Source organism: Rhinolophus sinicus, linkage group LG07 (genome assembly GCF_036562045.2).
Source record: "Rhinolophus sinicus isolate RSC01 linkage group LG07, ASM3656204v1, whole genome shotgun sequence".
Taxonomy (NCBI): Eukaryota; Metazoa; Chordata; class Mammalia; order Chiroptera; family Rhinolophidae; genus Rhinolophus; species Rhinolophus sinicus.
The window spans coordinates 52,517,511-52,532,333 of NC_133757.1; the positions used below are offsets into that span (position 1 = coordinate 52,517,511).

A 14,823-nucleotide genomic window follows, 5' to 3' on the forward strand; every position below is an offset into this window, starting at 1 on the left:
GTGCTCGAACCAACTGAGCCATCTGGGAGCTCAGCGGCACCTCAGCTCAAGGTGTTGTGTTCAATCTTAGTTGCAGGGGGCGTAGCCTACCATCCCTTGCTGGAGTCGAGGAGTCAAACCAGCAACCTTGTGGTTGAGAGCCCACTGACCCATGTGGGAATCAAACACACGGCCTTCGGCATTAGGAGCACGGAGCTCCAACCTCCTGAGCCACCGGGCCAGCCCAGTGTCCTTACTTTGTGTGTCCACTTATTGCATTTGTGTTTGGCTTCACTGAATTGACAAGATAGCCTCCATCAGAATACCACATTCCTTGTGAAAACATCACCATGACGCTTTACCCCCAAGAGCATCAATCAAATCACCAGAGAGGCCGTCTAGGATGAAAGAACCTTCATTTAGCCCCAGGAAAATCTCTTATTCATCGCATTGCACATCTGCAAGTGTTTGATCTCTCCTCTTTGTCCCCACCACTGTTACTTCTGTTTGGTGTTGGTCCTCAGGGTCCAGAATGTGCCATTATATGAAATAGAGCACAAACCTGACAAAGTTGTTCTTTGAAAGATTTTGCAAAGCACAGAGCTGGGGCTGTTTTGAAAGAAGGAAAATGGCTGCAATAGCAAGCCACTTTTGGAGGTCACCATATCTCCCAGGGCCTTCTTTCCTGCTGGAGATATAAAGCTATCTTGTAGTCTGGGACAGAAAACATGTTTTCACCTTTTTCAGCCAACTGGGACCTCACAGAATCAGCAGTTGGCACGTTTTTACTGGTTTTCCAGGCCTAATTCCATTCCAGGGGGCCCTGCCCATGGGGAGCTAGCTGGTCTTTGGGAAAGTATTTGATTAGGGCCCCACTGGGTCTCTAGGGCCTTGAGGCCCAGCCATGTAAATGTCTCCTTTTCTGGTTGGTTTGCTATGAGTAGACACCATCTGTTGAATTAAAAATTCCCTTTATGGAGGGTGGTGAAAAGCTCATGTGGAAGAGACACTGTTATCTTTCAAGCAAACAGTTCATGAGGTTGAAGAGCCGTGTTCTTGGCCCAACATATGTTTGCCCAATGGCTGTGGGAGCCTCCCCCACCAGGCGCTGAATTCCGCCCCACGGCGACATGCACACATACCGCGGCTGCAGCACACCATGTCCGCTCCCTTACATCTCCCTAGTAAAGAAAACCTCCATTTATAGAACCCACCAAACAAACTCACTCTTTAGACTCTTAAAAACAAACAAGATCCTGAGACCACAGACTCCATGCGTGCATGTGTGGTTTTGTAAAATCTCAAGCCGTGAATCAAAATAATTTTAGAGCCATAGTCAAAGCTCAGAACCAAGCCCTGTCACCAGGGTGGGAGAAATGCAGGAAAGATTCGCTGAGAGGAGAGGAGGACAGCCAGATGGGCTGGGTGACGGGAACAAGACATGGAGGCATCTGGCATGTTCGTAGGAGGGTACCAGGTTTCTCACCTCTGTCCTTAGGAACTCACTTGCAGTAATAACTTCGGGACACACATGGGAGGCTGGGCCCTAAGGTGACCACCACAGCTCTCAGTTTTCAACTCTTCACTTCTAGAGCTCATCTTGCTCACACTGCTTAATTATATGCTGTCCTCTATGATTTCTCCTTATTTCAAGTCCAGCTTCTTTCTCTCTTCCCATAGATGCTAAACCCATTGGGAGCAGATGCCATGACTTGGGCATCTTTTGTACCCCCAGGTGGAGGTGCTCACTGAGAACCTGCCATACTGGAGGTAGGTATCACATACGTGCTTTCTGGTGTTAAATATCATTTTTGGAATGTTGATTACTTGAGCGCCAAGATCAAGTTACTCTTATATTCCTTTGCCATCGAATGTGGCATAGAGTGTACGTAGATGCTCAAAAGATTACGATTCAATTGGATTGAGACTTAGCTCAAGCCCATTTCTTCTTTGAAGCCTTTTCTAACTGTCCCACTCCTCGGAGTAATGCCTCTTATCCCAATATAACCTATGACCCTGCCTTATCTGTAACTGCTTCCCTGGCTGTATGTATTACTTAATAGTAGGGGAGCACGCCACAGTCATCTTTGTAGCTCCAGAGATTAGGAAAGTACTGAGCACAGCGTTGGTACTCAATGCATTTTTTTTTGGTAAATGAATGAATGAATAAGTGATAGAGGTACATGCCAAGGGACCATTAGTTGGTAAATTTCAACCCCTTTCTATCGAATGCATACTTAACCTCATGAGGCCATAGTAAAAAAAGTAAACTAAAAGAACTAGTTCTTCAGGGGATTATTCTAGGAAAATCAGGAAGGGAGTGCAGATTGAAAGGCAAAATAATTTGAAGACTAGGTTGATCATTATAACTGAGGACATAAAGGAATGGATGATTATTACAAAGCGACACAAAGAATTTGGATAAAGGATGCGACAATGGTGAGTTTCCATTTCTATCTCAACTAGAAATTATTTAGAAGTAGTTTAGCATCATTTAGTTGAGGGAACACTGTGTGGTATGTCTGAGAGGTCTAGATATGTTGGCTACTATGTATGGTTCCATGTAAGACACTCTACCTCTCAGAGCGTTAGTCACCTTCTGTGAAGTGGAAGACGGAATACCCTAAAATTTCCCTAGGACATCAAGTCTATGAAGAAGACCATGGCAGAGTATCTTGCACACAAATAAAGCTGTGGCTTTGCCATCTACGTAGTTTACACGCTACAAGAGGTCAGTGTGTTGACATGTGCCTAGTTAAGTGAAAGTATCTTGTTTAATTTGAATATTTTAGATTCCCAGTGAAGCTGACATTTTACCCCACATTTCCATTGTTGACCATTTGCATTTTTTGTGTATTTTCTGTCCAGGTCTTTTGATGATTTTTTTTCTTAGGGTTTTCCTCTTTTCCTTAATGATTTTCAAAAGCTCTTTTCATATTGAGGACATTAAACCTCAGACTATCAGATTGCAAATATTACTCAATATTCATTTGCCTTTTTTTTTTCTTTAAACGGGCACTTTTGGGTAGTTGAAAGTTAAATCTATATTTAAGTCTTTACATTAGACATTGTAAAATTTTATCTTATTGGGCTGAAGGAATGGGTTGATTCCAACAGGATTATTTGGGATCCGATTGTATCTTCCTGAGTATCTTTCTAGGGACCTGGCCTCCATGTATGTAATAAACATGGGTTTACGAAGTCATTGGCAAAAATCAGGATTGAAGTTCCCCATAACCTCCTCTCAGAGCAAGCTGAGCCATTAATTAGTATTTTTCAGGTATATTTTTGAACCAGTAATGACTGTACTTGAAATTGTCATTTTCTAGCCCACTTTTTGCTCTCCTGTCACAAGGATAGCATTAGAAGTCTTTCAAAGTCTTTTGAAATTTGGATATAATATACATCTTTATTCCTTCTCAACTATCCACATTAATAGCTGGTTTGACAGAACTTGTCCTGAATGCACAGAAACTGCCTGTTTGAGAATCTATGCTATATTAAATTGCTATCTATCCATATTATTCTACAAAGGAGTTGAGCTAGCTTATTAGAATTAATAAAATGAAAAATCAATATATAAATAAATAAAATATCAACGCTATTAAAAATTATAAGCATCAACAGTGAAGTTAAAAGGCAGATATAGAGACCATTGGTATTACCATTTTATAGTTGGGTCATCGTTTAGCTCTGAGCCTACTGGTAGCAAAAGTAAAAAGGGTAACATGATCAGATACACAATTTACATTGTCGTAAGGCAAGTAAATTCTAGTTCCTGGTATAATCTGGAACTAGTGAACTAGAATTATGTGAACTAGAATTTCACATAAGCAAGTTTAAAAATGTATGAATCCAAAGTTTGAAGAATTTTACCTTCTTTTTCAAATAACTGGAACTACAAGTACCCATTGCTGGGCTTCTAGCTCCTGACTCATTCTCTGTGATTCCTTAGGATCATGTTTCTTAGTATTATTAGGTATGGGGCACGATGGCTTTAGACTTGATCCCACTTAGAGTTAACAAATACCTAGGTAACTATCTTAGATTTTTGACTGGTCTTGGATTCAGATCCCTTATGCCAGTGTTGAGTTTTATTTTCTGTCACACAGGGATCATCCATCCTGACAGGGAGCTCCGCGGGGCTTTGGGGGTGACTTTGACAAATTACGTTTGATACCTGTCAGTATGTACCATGTCTGTGTATACATCTTACATTGCCCAGAGTCTTTCCCACATTCTTCTATTTTTAAAAGACACTTTCACCTCCTATAGATATAGTTACCATATAGACTACTTGTTTTATATTATTATTTGTATATATATCCCTGGATGTGTGACCTGAATGACAGAAAAATATGTAGAGAATATATAGAGCCAACTGTACATATAGTACTATATGTAGTAATATGCTATATTATATTTATAAGTGTAGTAATATACTATATATAATATATAATATATGTATTATATATATGTATTATATATAATACATATATATTTTATATATATACACATATATATGTATATATATATGTATATATACACATTTAAATAGGGTATAGAAAGAGTTTTACAACAAAAGGAAAGAATGCCTCTCATGGTGTTAGATGAATAGCCTTTCTAAAAATGTCTGTGCTGCCACTAAGCCATTTTCTGGAACACGAGCAGTCATATCACAACTCTCCTTTTCTCTTCTTTATTTCTGCTTTCCCCATGTAGAGCTTTATGTTGCTTCTACTGTCCTCATAGACCTACTCATGGTCTCTGTTCCAATTCAGTTTGCAGACATTTCCCAAGGACCTGCTGTGTGCCAGGCACTGCACTTGGCATGGTGGGGGGAGTAAGAGGGGTACAGGTTACTATTCTTTCTCGAAGGGTGATGTTTAAATTATTTAACAATTGCACTGAGCAATTAGAAAGATCCTGGCTAGATCAGGGTCCTTGGAGACCCCATACTGTGTGTGTGTGTGTGTGTGTGTGTGGGGATATTAACCACTTAGTTGTTGAATTGTAGAAAGGTCTGGGGGCTCTGGGGAGTGGCTAGGGTAACAGGGAGGGGTATTCAGAGCTCAATTATTTACCAAGTGGTAAGGATGTATGTTTACATAGTTTAATAACCAGTGTTGGTGTATGGGAGCAGACTTACTGAGTGTCCCTTCTGCCTGTTCTCAGACACTTGTCCTGAGGGTAAAGAAAGTGAGGCATTCTGGCCTCTGAAAGAATGCATATTCGACTGCCCTCCTATTCCCTGGTCAGTCACCCCAGGCCAGCTCTTTGTCCTGCTAAGCGGAATTCTATTGGCAGCTTTCTGTCAGCATCTCACAGGTTCATGGCTGAGGAGGAGTCAGCAAAGCACAGTACTGATCCCTCACCATGCATTTGACAACTTTCCAGGTCTTGAGGAGGTTACATTGAGATCCCCTTTTGTTGGCAGCTGGGCAGGCAGAAATTATCCAGAAAAACCATTACAGAACAGGCAATAGCCCACCCGTGTGAGTCTGCAGGACAAAGCAGTATGATAGACATCAGACATATGGGTTAGGTAGGTCCTATAGGATTTCCATGGCCTACCGCTTTCTCAGTTAAAAATACCTACAAGGATATTTAGGTAGATAAGAGTGAAGCGAGTAGGTAAAGATCTTATTTTCTTAATTGGATTGAAAACATTCCAACTTTTGGTTCTGGATTGGAGGCCAACTATGGAGACACATGTCTTTCTTAGGGTCTGTGGTGAACTGTCTCCCCATTTCCTGCCATCTCATGCCAGGCAGAAGTACAGGATGGGAGCTGAGAAAATGGGGATCTAATTGTTACCACAGCCTACACGCCGGGAATAGGGTTATCAGCGGTTGAACCAGGGCTAGTGGAGGTGTCCTTTGCTAATGTTTCTGACTGGATTTCGCTGGGTAAGAGGCAGGAAGGGGTAGCTATATGTCAGTAGCATCTCTGCCCCAAACTACCCAGCCCTGCTCTGGTCCTGGCCCATCTCCTTCCCCGTTCTGACCAGTGGCTAACTTGGAAAAAGGATGAAGGCAGATGAGTGTGTGCCCACCCAGGAGCAAAAGGGATTGGGGTTCAAAGGGTGGCCCTTTGTGGGGCCTGCTGCCCTGCCTGAGGCTCCCACAGAGGTTCACAGCCACTGGCCTAGCTTGGAAAGGGTGGTAGCTGCCTGTTTAGTGCCGCTGTTTTTATAAGCTAATGAGGGCAGAGTGTGAGCCATGGGCAATGATGCTGGGATATTAACTGTGACAGGAAGCTTGATCATAATTATCTTAACGAGGATAGGGTTAATTACAGTGGAAACTTAAAAGTTCGCTCTGTTTGAATCCGCTGGAGCTGAATGCGTTGTGATGTTTTGTCATGTTGATATGACTTTGGAAAAGGCACTGGGACTCTGCAGGCAGCTGCAGTGGTTTCTGGGGAGCCCACTCAGATCCCTGCACACCAGGTAACTGAAATGTACCTGTGGGTGAGATAATAGGCAGCTTTCCTGCGGGGAGCAGGAGACGGGCAGCCGGCAATGTGCTTCGGAGGTGCTGATTAGGTTTCCAGAGCAAACCACCTGCCACAGATGGGACCCACACCCGTCTCCCTGCCTGCCCTTGGCGTCTCTTGACTGGGCTGGGAAGACCTGTCTCCAGCTGACTGTGCTCAGATAGGGGCTGAAGCCTTGCCCTCCCCCTTCAGCCCCCGAGCATGGAAGATATGCCTGCCTTGCCTTCCCAGCCCACCCCTCTCACCTGCATCCACTGTCAGCCATGCTGGTGAGTAACACTGCAGCAACAGTCACCCCCTCCACCAGGGCTCATGGGTCTGGGGCACGTTTTGCTGTCCACACACAACGTTACAGCAGAGAACCTAACAGTGATGTCATCGTTTCCTTGTAGCTCCTGTAGCTGTCCCACCAAACAGTATAGATCTGTGAGGATCCTTAAAGCCTCCTTTGCTTTCTCATTTTATTTAACAGCATATACTATCTATTTGCAGGCATCTTGTATAGAGGGGTAGGAACTCAAAGATCGATACAAGTAATGTCTTGCCCCTACTCCTTCCATGAAAACAGCTGTAGCAATAATGACAACAAAAGTAAAATTTTTAAAAAGTAAAAAATATAACCATCTTCCAGGTGTTTGTTTATTGGCCTCCTCATGGTAGCTGAAGTCCAGAAATCCTGTCCTCTCCAGTTTTACCCTTCGCTATGCTCTCTGCCTTCTGTTCCCAATCCCTCAGCACTGAATTTAGCTGATTAAATCACCAAGTACACACTACACCGATAACACCAAGATGGGGAATTTTAAATTAGCTACCCCTGACATAACATGGTTCCCTTTTAACTGAGCAGCTAATAACATTACATGGCAAAACCAGACAGGTGCTAGGGGATTTGAGCCTGAGCTTCCCAACTGCTCTCTGAAGTCTGACTCCAGAGTATTGAGCTTTGCCCAGGAGCCTGCCCCTGAGAGAAAGGCAGTCTCTGTGGGCACTCCCTCTAGTGTTCCCGGCTTTGTCCCGTTTCATGCTATGTCATTTTGTTTTATGCCTCCCCTGAAGCACTCTTGGATGGGAACTTTGGTCTGCTTGCCAGTTGCCAACCATTTGCTGATTCTCATGATATGAGTATTATATTTGCATAACATAACTTGGGAACAATGTGCATTTGGATGCCGCTTCTGACCAGAGCCCAACTGATGTTTGCACACAAAGGACTTATTAGCCATCCATAAGGCACCCTGGCGGGAGGTGGCCTCAGCTCCCCTTGTGGTTAAAAAGAGCCTAGTTCAGAAAAGCACTTTTGGATATCACTCATTAACCCCCAAGGAGGAAGGGACTTCAGGACAGGGTGACGAAGTCTCCTTGAGAAGCCAGACTTACTGCACACATTTGCACATTTGTTTATCTGCCTACACCATGCATTGTGAACCCACCTCCTTGCCCAAGGAGCAGGGCTTCCAGGAAAAGCAGTGAATAAAATGAGGAAGCAAAAGAAACTGACTTGTTAGTCTTTCGCTTATTCTCCATGAGATGCTAGGAGCTGGAATCAACACAGAACAAGGCTGTTCAGATCGGTTACTGATACGCCTAAATTCACCTGGCAAATAAATGGTGGAGCTGAGGTAAAATTCCAGACCTTCCTGACAACATGTGTGTAAGTTGTGTTTTCTTCCCTGAAACATGAGGGAGAAGGGAAGGGAGGAGGAGGAAATGAAACATGATGACTCCATTGACTCTTAACCCAAAATGTATTGGGTATTGTCTTCCTGCTGTGGCGCAGGTAGTGTTGGCTACAGGTGGGGGCGTGGTCTGGGTGCTAGGCCCTGGGTGGGGACCACGCTGAGGATCAGGCCCAAATGGGACCTGCTGGTAGAGCTCTGGGCCTATGGAATGTGGGGATTTAATTACTTATTCACAATGCATATTATACCTCCCAAATATCAACTCCCTAGTTTGGAGTCCTCTTGGATACGTGGATGCCTCGGGAAAGCTCTGGTGATGAAGTTCACACTCACACCCGGTGTGCAGGCATTGCACACACAAGCAGGCGGGTCTGTAATGTACGTGCTATCAGTAAATGAATAAAGAGTATAGACAACATCTCCCTGATTCGTCACATTTTGTAGAATAGCCAGGAGATTCCATGCGAGTCCGCCCTCTGGTTGACGTTGTAGCTCAGCTGTCAGCCTGTGCAAGCTCAGCACAGCTCTTGGGTCTGGCAGGTGAACGAGCTGGGAGTGTGCGTGTCTGTGTAAGTCCCTCTGCCAGGCGGCTTTCTTTAATTAACGTGGGTGTGCGTGCGCCAGAGCAAGCACATGAATACGACTGCCCCTCATCTCCTCCCCAAAACCCCCAACACTCCTGAGCCCACATTAAGAGTTAAACTTTAGCTAAGTGTATAAAACAGGCTAGTTTTCCTTTTCTGATACCTTTTTTAACCCTGAGCTGGGTACTTAATTCTTTCAGATGCCTGTTTATTTATTGCCTCGACCTCTACATAGCTGCGCTTGACACTTCTTTCAAAAATAAAGTTAGAAATCCACTTTCCATAAATTAAAATAGTAATTTCATGCCAGGAGCATTGGAACAGAAATTCCTCCAATCCCTTCCTTACCCCCCACCCCCAAACAAAAACAAAAATAAAGAAAAAGAAAAAGAAGTCATGAAAGAAAAAGAAACAGCCCTTTCAGACATGTGCTTCCACAGATGACTTGCCTTTCGGGGCAGCCACAGGGACACTGGGCAGAAGCAAATTAAGTGATTAGTAAAGAAAAAAAGCAGAGGGGAAAAAAAAAGAAAGTCAGAGGCAGTGAACGGAGAGAAAGGAAGCCTTCCTTGCTGTTTCCTACAACTGTGCAGAGGAGAACTGCTAAGAAATGATACTTGAAGTTATATTTATTATTGTAAGAGGGGTATGATATTTCTGGGCAGGAATGATGGATGACAACTTAAATTTGTGTCCAGGGAATGAAGGTGAACTGTGACAGAGTTATTTATCTTGGGAATGGAGGTTAGGGTCAGCCCAGGCTGGGTGCCTGAAGGCACAAGACATTGACAAATTTATCCTGCAGGCCGTATCTGAAGCCCTTTGTTTTGGATCCTGGCTACTCACTAAGTGACCCTCATCCTTCATGTTGGCAATGCGTGAAGGATGCGGTGAGTGCCAGCGGCCCCTTCTCCCCCGCCGCCCCCGCCCCGGCTCCTGCTACTAATTCTTGTCATTCACTTTGCTGACAGGCACCAAGCCCAAACTATTCCCAGTCCTGAAAGGGAAGGTTAAAATATTTATTTCGGCTCATAATGGCCTCCCTGATTTAGTGCAGGATCATTTTTCCTGTTGCCTTTGTCATTGCAGGTCACTGGAAGGACTGAGCGCCTTCGGGGGCCTGGAGGAACTCATCTTGGACAACAATCTGCTCGGGAACGACCTCGTGTTGCCAGGGTTACCCAGGCTCCATACCTTAAGCCTCAACAAGAACCAAATATCCTTGGCTCTGCCCGCTGCCCCCACTCCCCGCCCAGCCCCGCAGTGGTCCCCTCCTGCTCGCCAGCTCCCCTCTCCTGCCCCACACAAATACCTGAGAAATGTCAAATGAGTTTTATGTGTCAGCTAAATTAAAGTATGTGAAATACAGTCCATGGGCAGACAAAGCGTTCTGTCTTCTGGCACTCGGGACACTTCAGAGTAATTTATTATAGGTCATTCATAAATGAAATGCACCATTATATCTTCCTGTTGCTCCATTTTAGTGTAGAGATCTAAGTTATGGCTGTGAAGAAATCTTTTTAATAGATAAAAATAGAGAAAGAAAATAATGTCACTGCTGCCAAGAAGGCAAAGCCGGGTTCTGTTTGCTTGCGCTTGTGTGGGAGGGCGACCTCTGGTGGGAAGTGGAGGGTAATGCTGCTAAGCTTTCTCGGAGGTTTCTGGAAGGCTCTGATGCACGCCTGGGGAACAGTTCTGATGAAGGAGACGAGAGGGGCTGAGTGAACTGTATGTAGGTAAGTGTGAAGCCCAGGCCTAGCTCTGCCTTTTGTGGTGTTTCCCGTGGTAGAGTGATGGAAGAGGCCTAGGAGAGCCATGCTAGTATATGGCCTCCAGGTTGGTGAGGACCTAGCCAGCTGGGGATGAGACTCAGAGGGACTAATTGCTCTGGGTGTGAGGCTGAGAATGGAATCAGAACCATTCTGTAGCATAGGGCACACAGCTCCTCGAATATTCGAGTTGTGACTCTCCATGCCATTGTAATGCTAGCTGGGCAAGGCAGGGAGTTTTGTCAGTATTGTGAACTCCTGTATCCTTTGCACCCAGAATAATGCCTGGCACAGAGTTGAGTTTCAATAAATGTTTGTGGGATAAGTGAATGAGTGAATCATTATCATTAACTGTTCTTTATTGAGCATTCCTGTAGATCATGCAATGTGCTGACTAACTTTAAGGATATTATTTTTCATTTTTACCAAACCCTGTGAAAAGGGTGTAGTTACTTCGTTTTCCTAGATGGAGTAAGAGGTGAAACATAGACCGTAGGTCCCGAATTCAGTCTCAACTGTGGCTGTAGCCTAAGTTCTCTCCATTCTACTGTGTTGTTTCAGACTTGAAGTCCAATCATCTTGTTTTATTGATGGAACTTCTGCGACCAGGAGTTTTTTTAATCACTTGTTCATGACCACAAGGTAAATTAGAAATAGAAAAGGGATCAGGGCATTTTCCCTTAGAGTAGGATATAAAACCAGATACACACGTTAAGTTGAACATATATGCATATGTAAGCATTTAAGAATGATTTACAAAATCATTTATTAGCCACTGTTTATACTTCAAGTCATAAGTTTACATTTATTCTGTAAAATATGCTACTCGGGGTCATTATTAATTGGCATTTTAATAGAAGTAGAAGGAGAAAGCCTTTTAAACTAAATACCAGTCTTCATCATGATGAAATGCTGATGGATTTTTCCCTTTCCTATCCTTTGGCCGTGACTAAGTTTCCTAGTCATTGTTTGGAAAATTGTTGTAGTCAGTGTGTCTTATGGCTTCCTTGGCTCTCTTAGGTGATCCGTTAGACAATATTCTCAACTCAGTCAAGAGCAGAAGGACTATTAGATTGGAATTTGGATGATATGGTTCTTGCCTTGGGCCACACGCCATGTCCCGTGTCCCTCATCGCTGTAGAGTATTAGAGTTCCTGCACATGTGTTCATGAGCCAGCTGAATCAGGCTGTGTGGCCTTGCACAAGTCATCCTCTAATAGCCTCTGTTTCTCATTTTTAAAGGAGTGAGTTGGACTGCATGATGGTTTTGTTCTCAGTCTTGCTGTCACCAGAGATTAGCAGGCCTCTTGGCTCTAGAGTGCAGAGAGATTTCGTTTGTCTTTGGTTGAGTCCTTTCTCTGCTCCATGCCTCAACGTCTCTGATCTGGAGCAGTAATGCTGAAGGAGTGATGGCAATGGCCTGGGAGGGACTGAAGCGCATGGCAGTGTGTAGCTGTCAAGCTGGCTAATTCTGCCCCTATGCTCTTGTGTGGTATGCCATTATCAGTAGGTTCGAAAGGTAACAGTTGGCTCTCTCAGGACGCAACATGACTTTTTTCTCCTCCGGGCTATTGGTATGATTGTGAAGGTTAGCTCAGTTTCCCCTTAGACTTGACCCAGAAGTCATAGAATTAAAAGCAGGTGAAAGCAGCAGTAGTATTATATGTAATCTTTTTAGCCTAATACTCCTGACTCCACCTTTTCAGTGACCTGACTGTCCTACCTGTTTGTGAAAATACCCTAGGCTCTCCAGCAGTTACTAGGTTCCATGTTGCTATTGCTCCTTCATGAAATGCCTTAGAATTGGGCTCTGTCAGTTAGCTTTGCTGCGTAATAGTTCACCCCCCAAAAGTTAGTGGCTTAAAAAATAAATATTTGTTTATAATAGTATGGGCCAGCTATCTGGGCAGGGCTCAGCCGACAGTTCTTCTGCTAGTTTTGCCTTGTGTCACGCATGCAGCCACAATTATATGGAGACTCAGCTGGGACTAGATGGTCTGACATGGCCTCACTACTATGTCTGGAGTTGGTGCTGATTGTTGGCTGAACTAAATGTCTCCCACAGACTAGCACAGGCCTTTCCACATAGGAGGGGTGTTCCAAGAGCAAAGCCCCAATGTACAAGTACTTGTCAAGCCCTATTGGCATGTGTGTTGCTGTCCCATGGCCAAAGCAAGTCACATACTAAATGTAGAACAAATGTGAGTGGGGACTATACAAGGTATGAATGCATAGTGGCATGACTCATTCCATTAACAATCTAACACACAGGCCTTGGTATTCTGTCTCCTTGAGATTTTACTCCATATTTGTAATAAAGGTAGACATAGAATCAAGTCACTAGTGACCTTCCAAAAAGGTGAGTATTAACTCTTGTAATTTGAATCTTATTTCACACATATTGGGAAGCTTGCTATCAAATGGGGTTCCACTTCAAGTTCTTTTGTGAAGTTTCTTTTGTTTTTAATTTTTTGCTTTTTGCCATGTGTAGAATGGTTATTCATCCCTCGCCCAGCCCCACCCATTTTATCTGCCTTGCAAATCTAGAGTCTTCCATTTGGGTTTTACTCACATTTAAATGTGTTTATACAATGCTCTATGTTACTTGACCCTGGGAACTTGGGTAATGGGTTTCTTTTATCTTTTAGCAAGAGGCCTGTCAGATAGTGGTTAAGAACAACAAGCTCTGAAGCCAGACTTCCTGGGCTTGTACCTGGGTCTACACTTACTGCATGACTTGGACAAATTATTTAACATGTCTGTGTTTTGGTTTCCTCTGTGACATGGGGACAATAATAATACCCACCCATAGGTTGTTGTGAGAGTTACTGTCGGAACCTCACAAATACTAAGTTATAGTAACATAGTAAGTTCTATGTAAGGTTTAATATTATTGCTGTTATTATTATCCTAGAGAATTATGTGACCTTATTTGATCTTATGTGGGCCACATTATAACCAAGGCCTGAGTATAGGTTTAGAGTGCTTCTTTGACTTGTAAAATTTAATATTACATTCATATCATTCTGTGAGTTGGGTACAACTGGGAATAATTCTCATTTTTATGAAAAAACTGGGCGAGTATGACCTTTTGAAGTCACACAGATTGTCTGTGGTGGAGCTCACTCTAGAACTCAGGTATGCTAGTTCTCAGCCCCAAACTCTGACGTGCAGGGAAGGGACATGATCACTGCACAGGAAGAAGAGCTGAGATGGTGGCAGAGTCAGCTGCCTGTGCCTGGCCCCACACGGCCCTGCTCCCTCCTGGGGGCAGGGAGCTCCTGAAAGGGACTCCAGGGCCCAAGCCCAGACGGGCAGATTTCCTCTCAGTGCACCACTGCCTCCCTTCTTGGCTGCATGCCTCCTGCTTGACCTCCCGTGTTTGTTCTCCCAGCCGTGTGTTCCACTTTTGTTCAGCCCTCAGCTTTGGTGTGCCCGTCCTGGTCTTCTTCCCAGGTTACCTCTTCATCTCTTGGTTCATAGCTTATCTCATACTTACTTCTTTGTTTTGGTTCATTTAGACTGGCCCGGTAGTGACTGGCCATGGAGTTGACTTCTCCTTAGCACTCATGTTCTCTCTCTCTTTCACTCATGCAAGAGTATGTACACACTATCCCTGGCTCTTGCCCAGGAGGAGTGGGTACCTGGTCATGGTCTCAGTCATATCACATCTGAATACCCAACCCCAAATAAGGAAACAGCTGAGATGTCAGGAAAATAGAGATGTTTAGCCTCCATACAATACAATCAAATGATTCTCACCCACTTTTCCTTTAGGGGTGAGTGGGGGAAGGGTGATAAGCTGACTTCATTTTAAATCACAATTCATTGCTTCATTTTCTGTCTCCATGTGTGCTTCAGCACATGTTTGAAGAGATAGTATGAATTGTAGTGACATGGGGAAGACATGTAGTACAGCTGAGCTGTGGTAAGGAGAGTTCCTGCAGCAGTTTTCTCTGTCATCTCTGCAGCTTGTCAGAGGCCTCAGTTTCTTTATCTATAAATTGGGTAATATACATTGTTGAGAAATTTAAACGGTATTATAAATACACACACACACACACACACACACACACACACATCACTTTAACACTCAAAGACTTTACAACTTCTTGGTACATTTTACTGTTAGCCAAAGCTTCAATACTTGACAAGAATAAGTACAAATTATAAATAACTGAGTTACAGAGCACAGCTGGATGACAGCACTTATAGTCTCCCACAAAAGCATATAAAAATTTTCATTTTTCAGTATTTAAAATTCCCCTTTTGTGTTAGAAAAACTCAAATCATATACCCCTAGAAATGTCATTT

The 14,823-nt window shown here is 43.7% G+C and overlaps 1 protein-coding gene across 1 annotated transcript in view; it reads left to right on the forward strand.

Moving 5' to 3' along the window:
• The window catches only part of LRMDA (leucine rich melanocyte differentiation associated), a 1,023,793-nt gene that overhangs the window by 550,564 nt on the left and 458,406 nt on the right, over positions 1 to 14,823 (forward strand). The window contains exon 3 of the mRNA XM_019745989.2: positions 9,830 to 9,956. Coding sequence (XP_019601548.1) covers positions 9,830 to 9,956 — 127 coding nt within the window. The remainder of the gene's footprint in view (positions 1 to 9,829; positions 9,957 to 14,823) is intronic.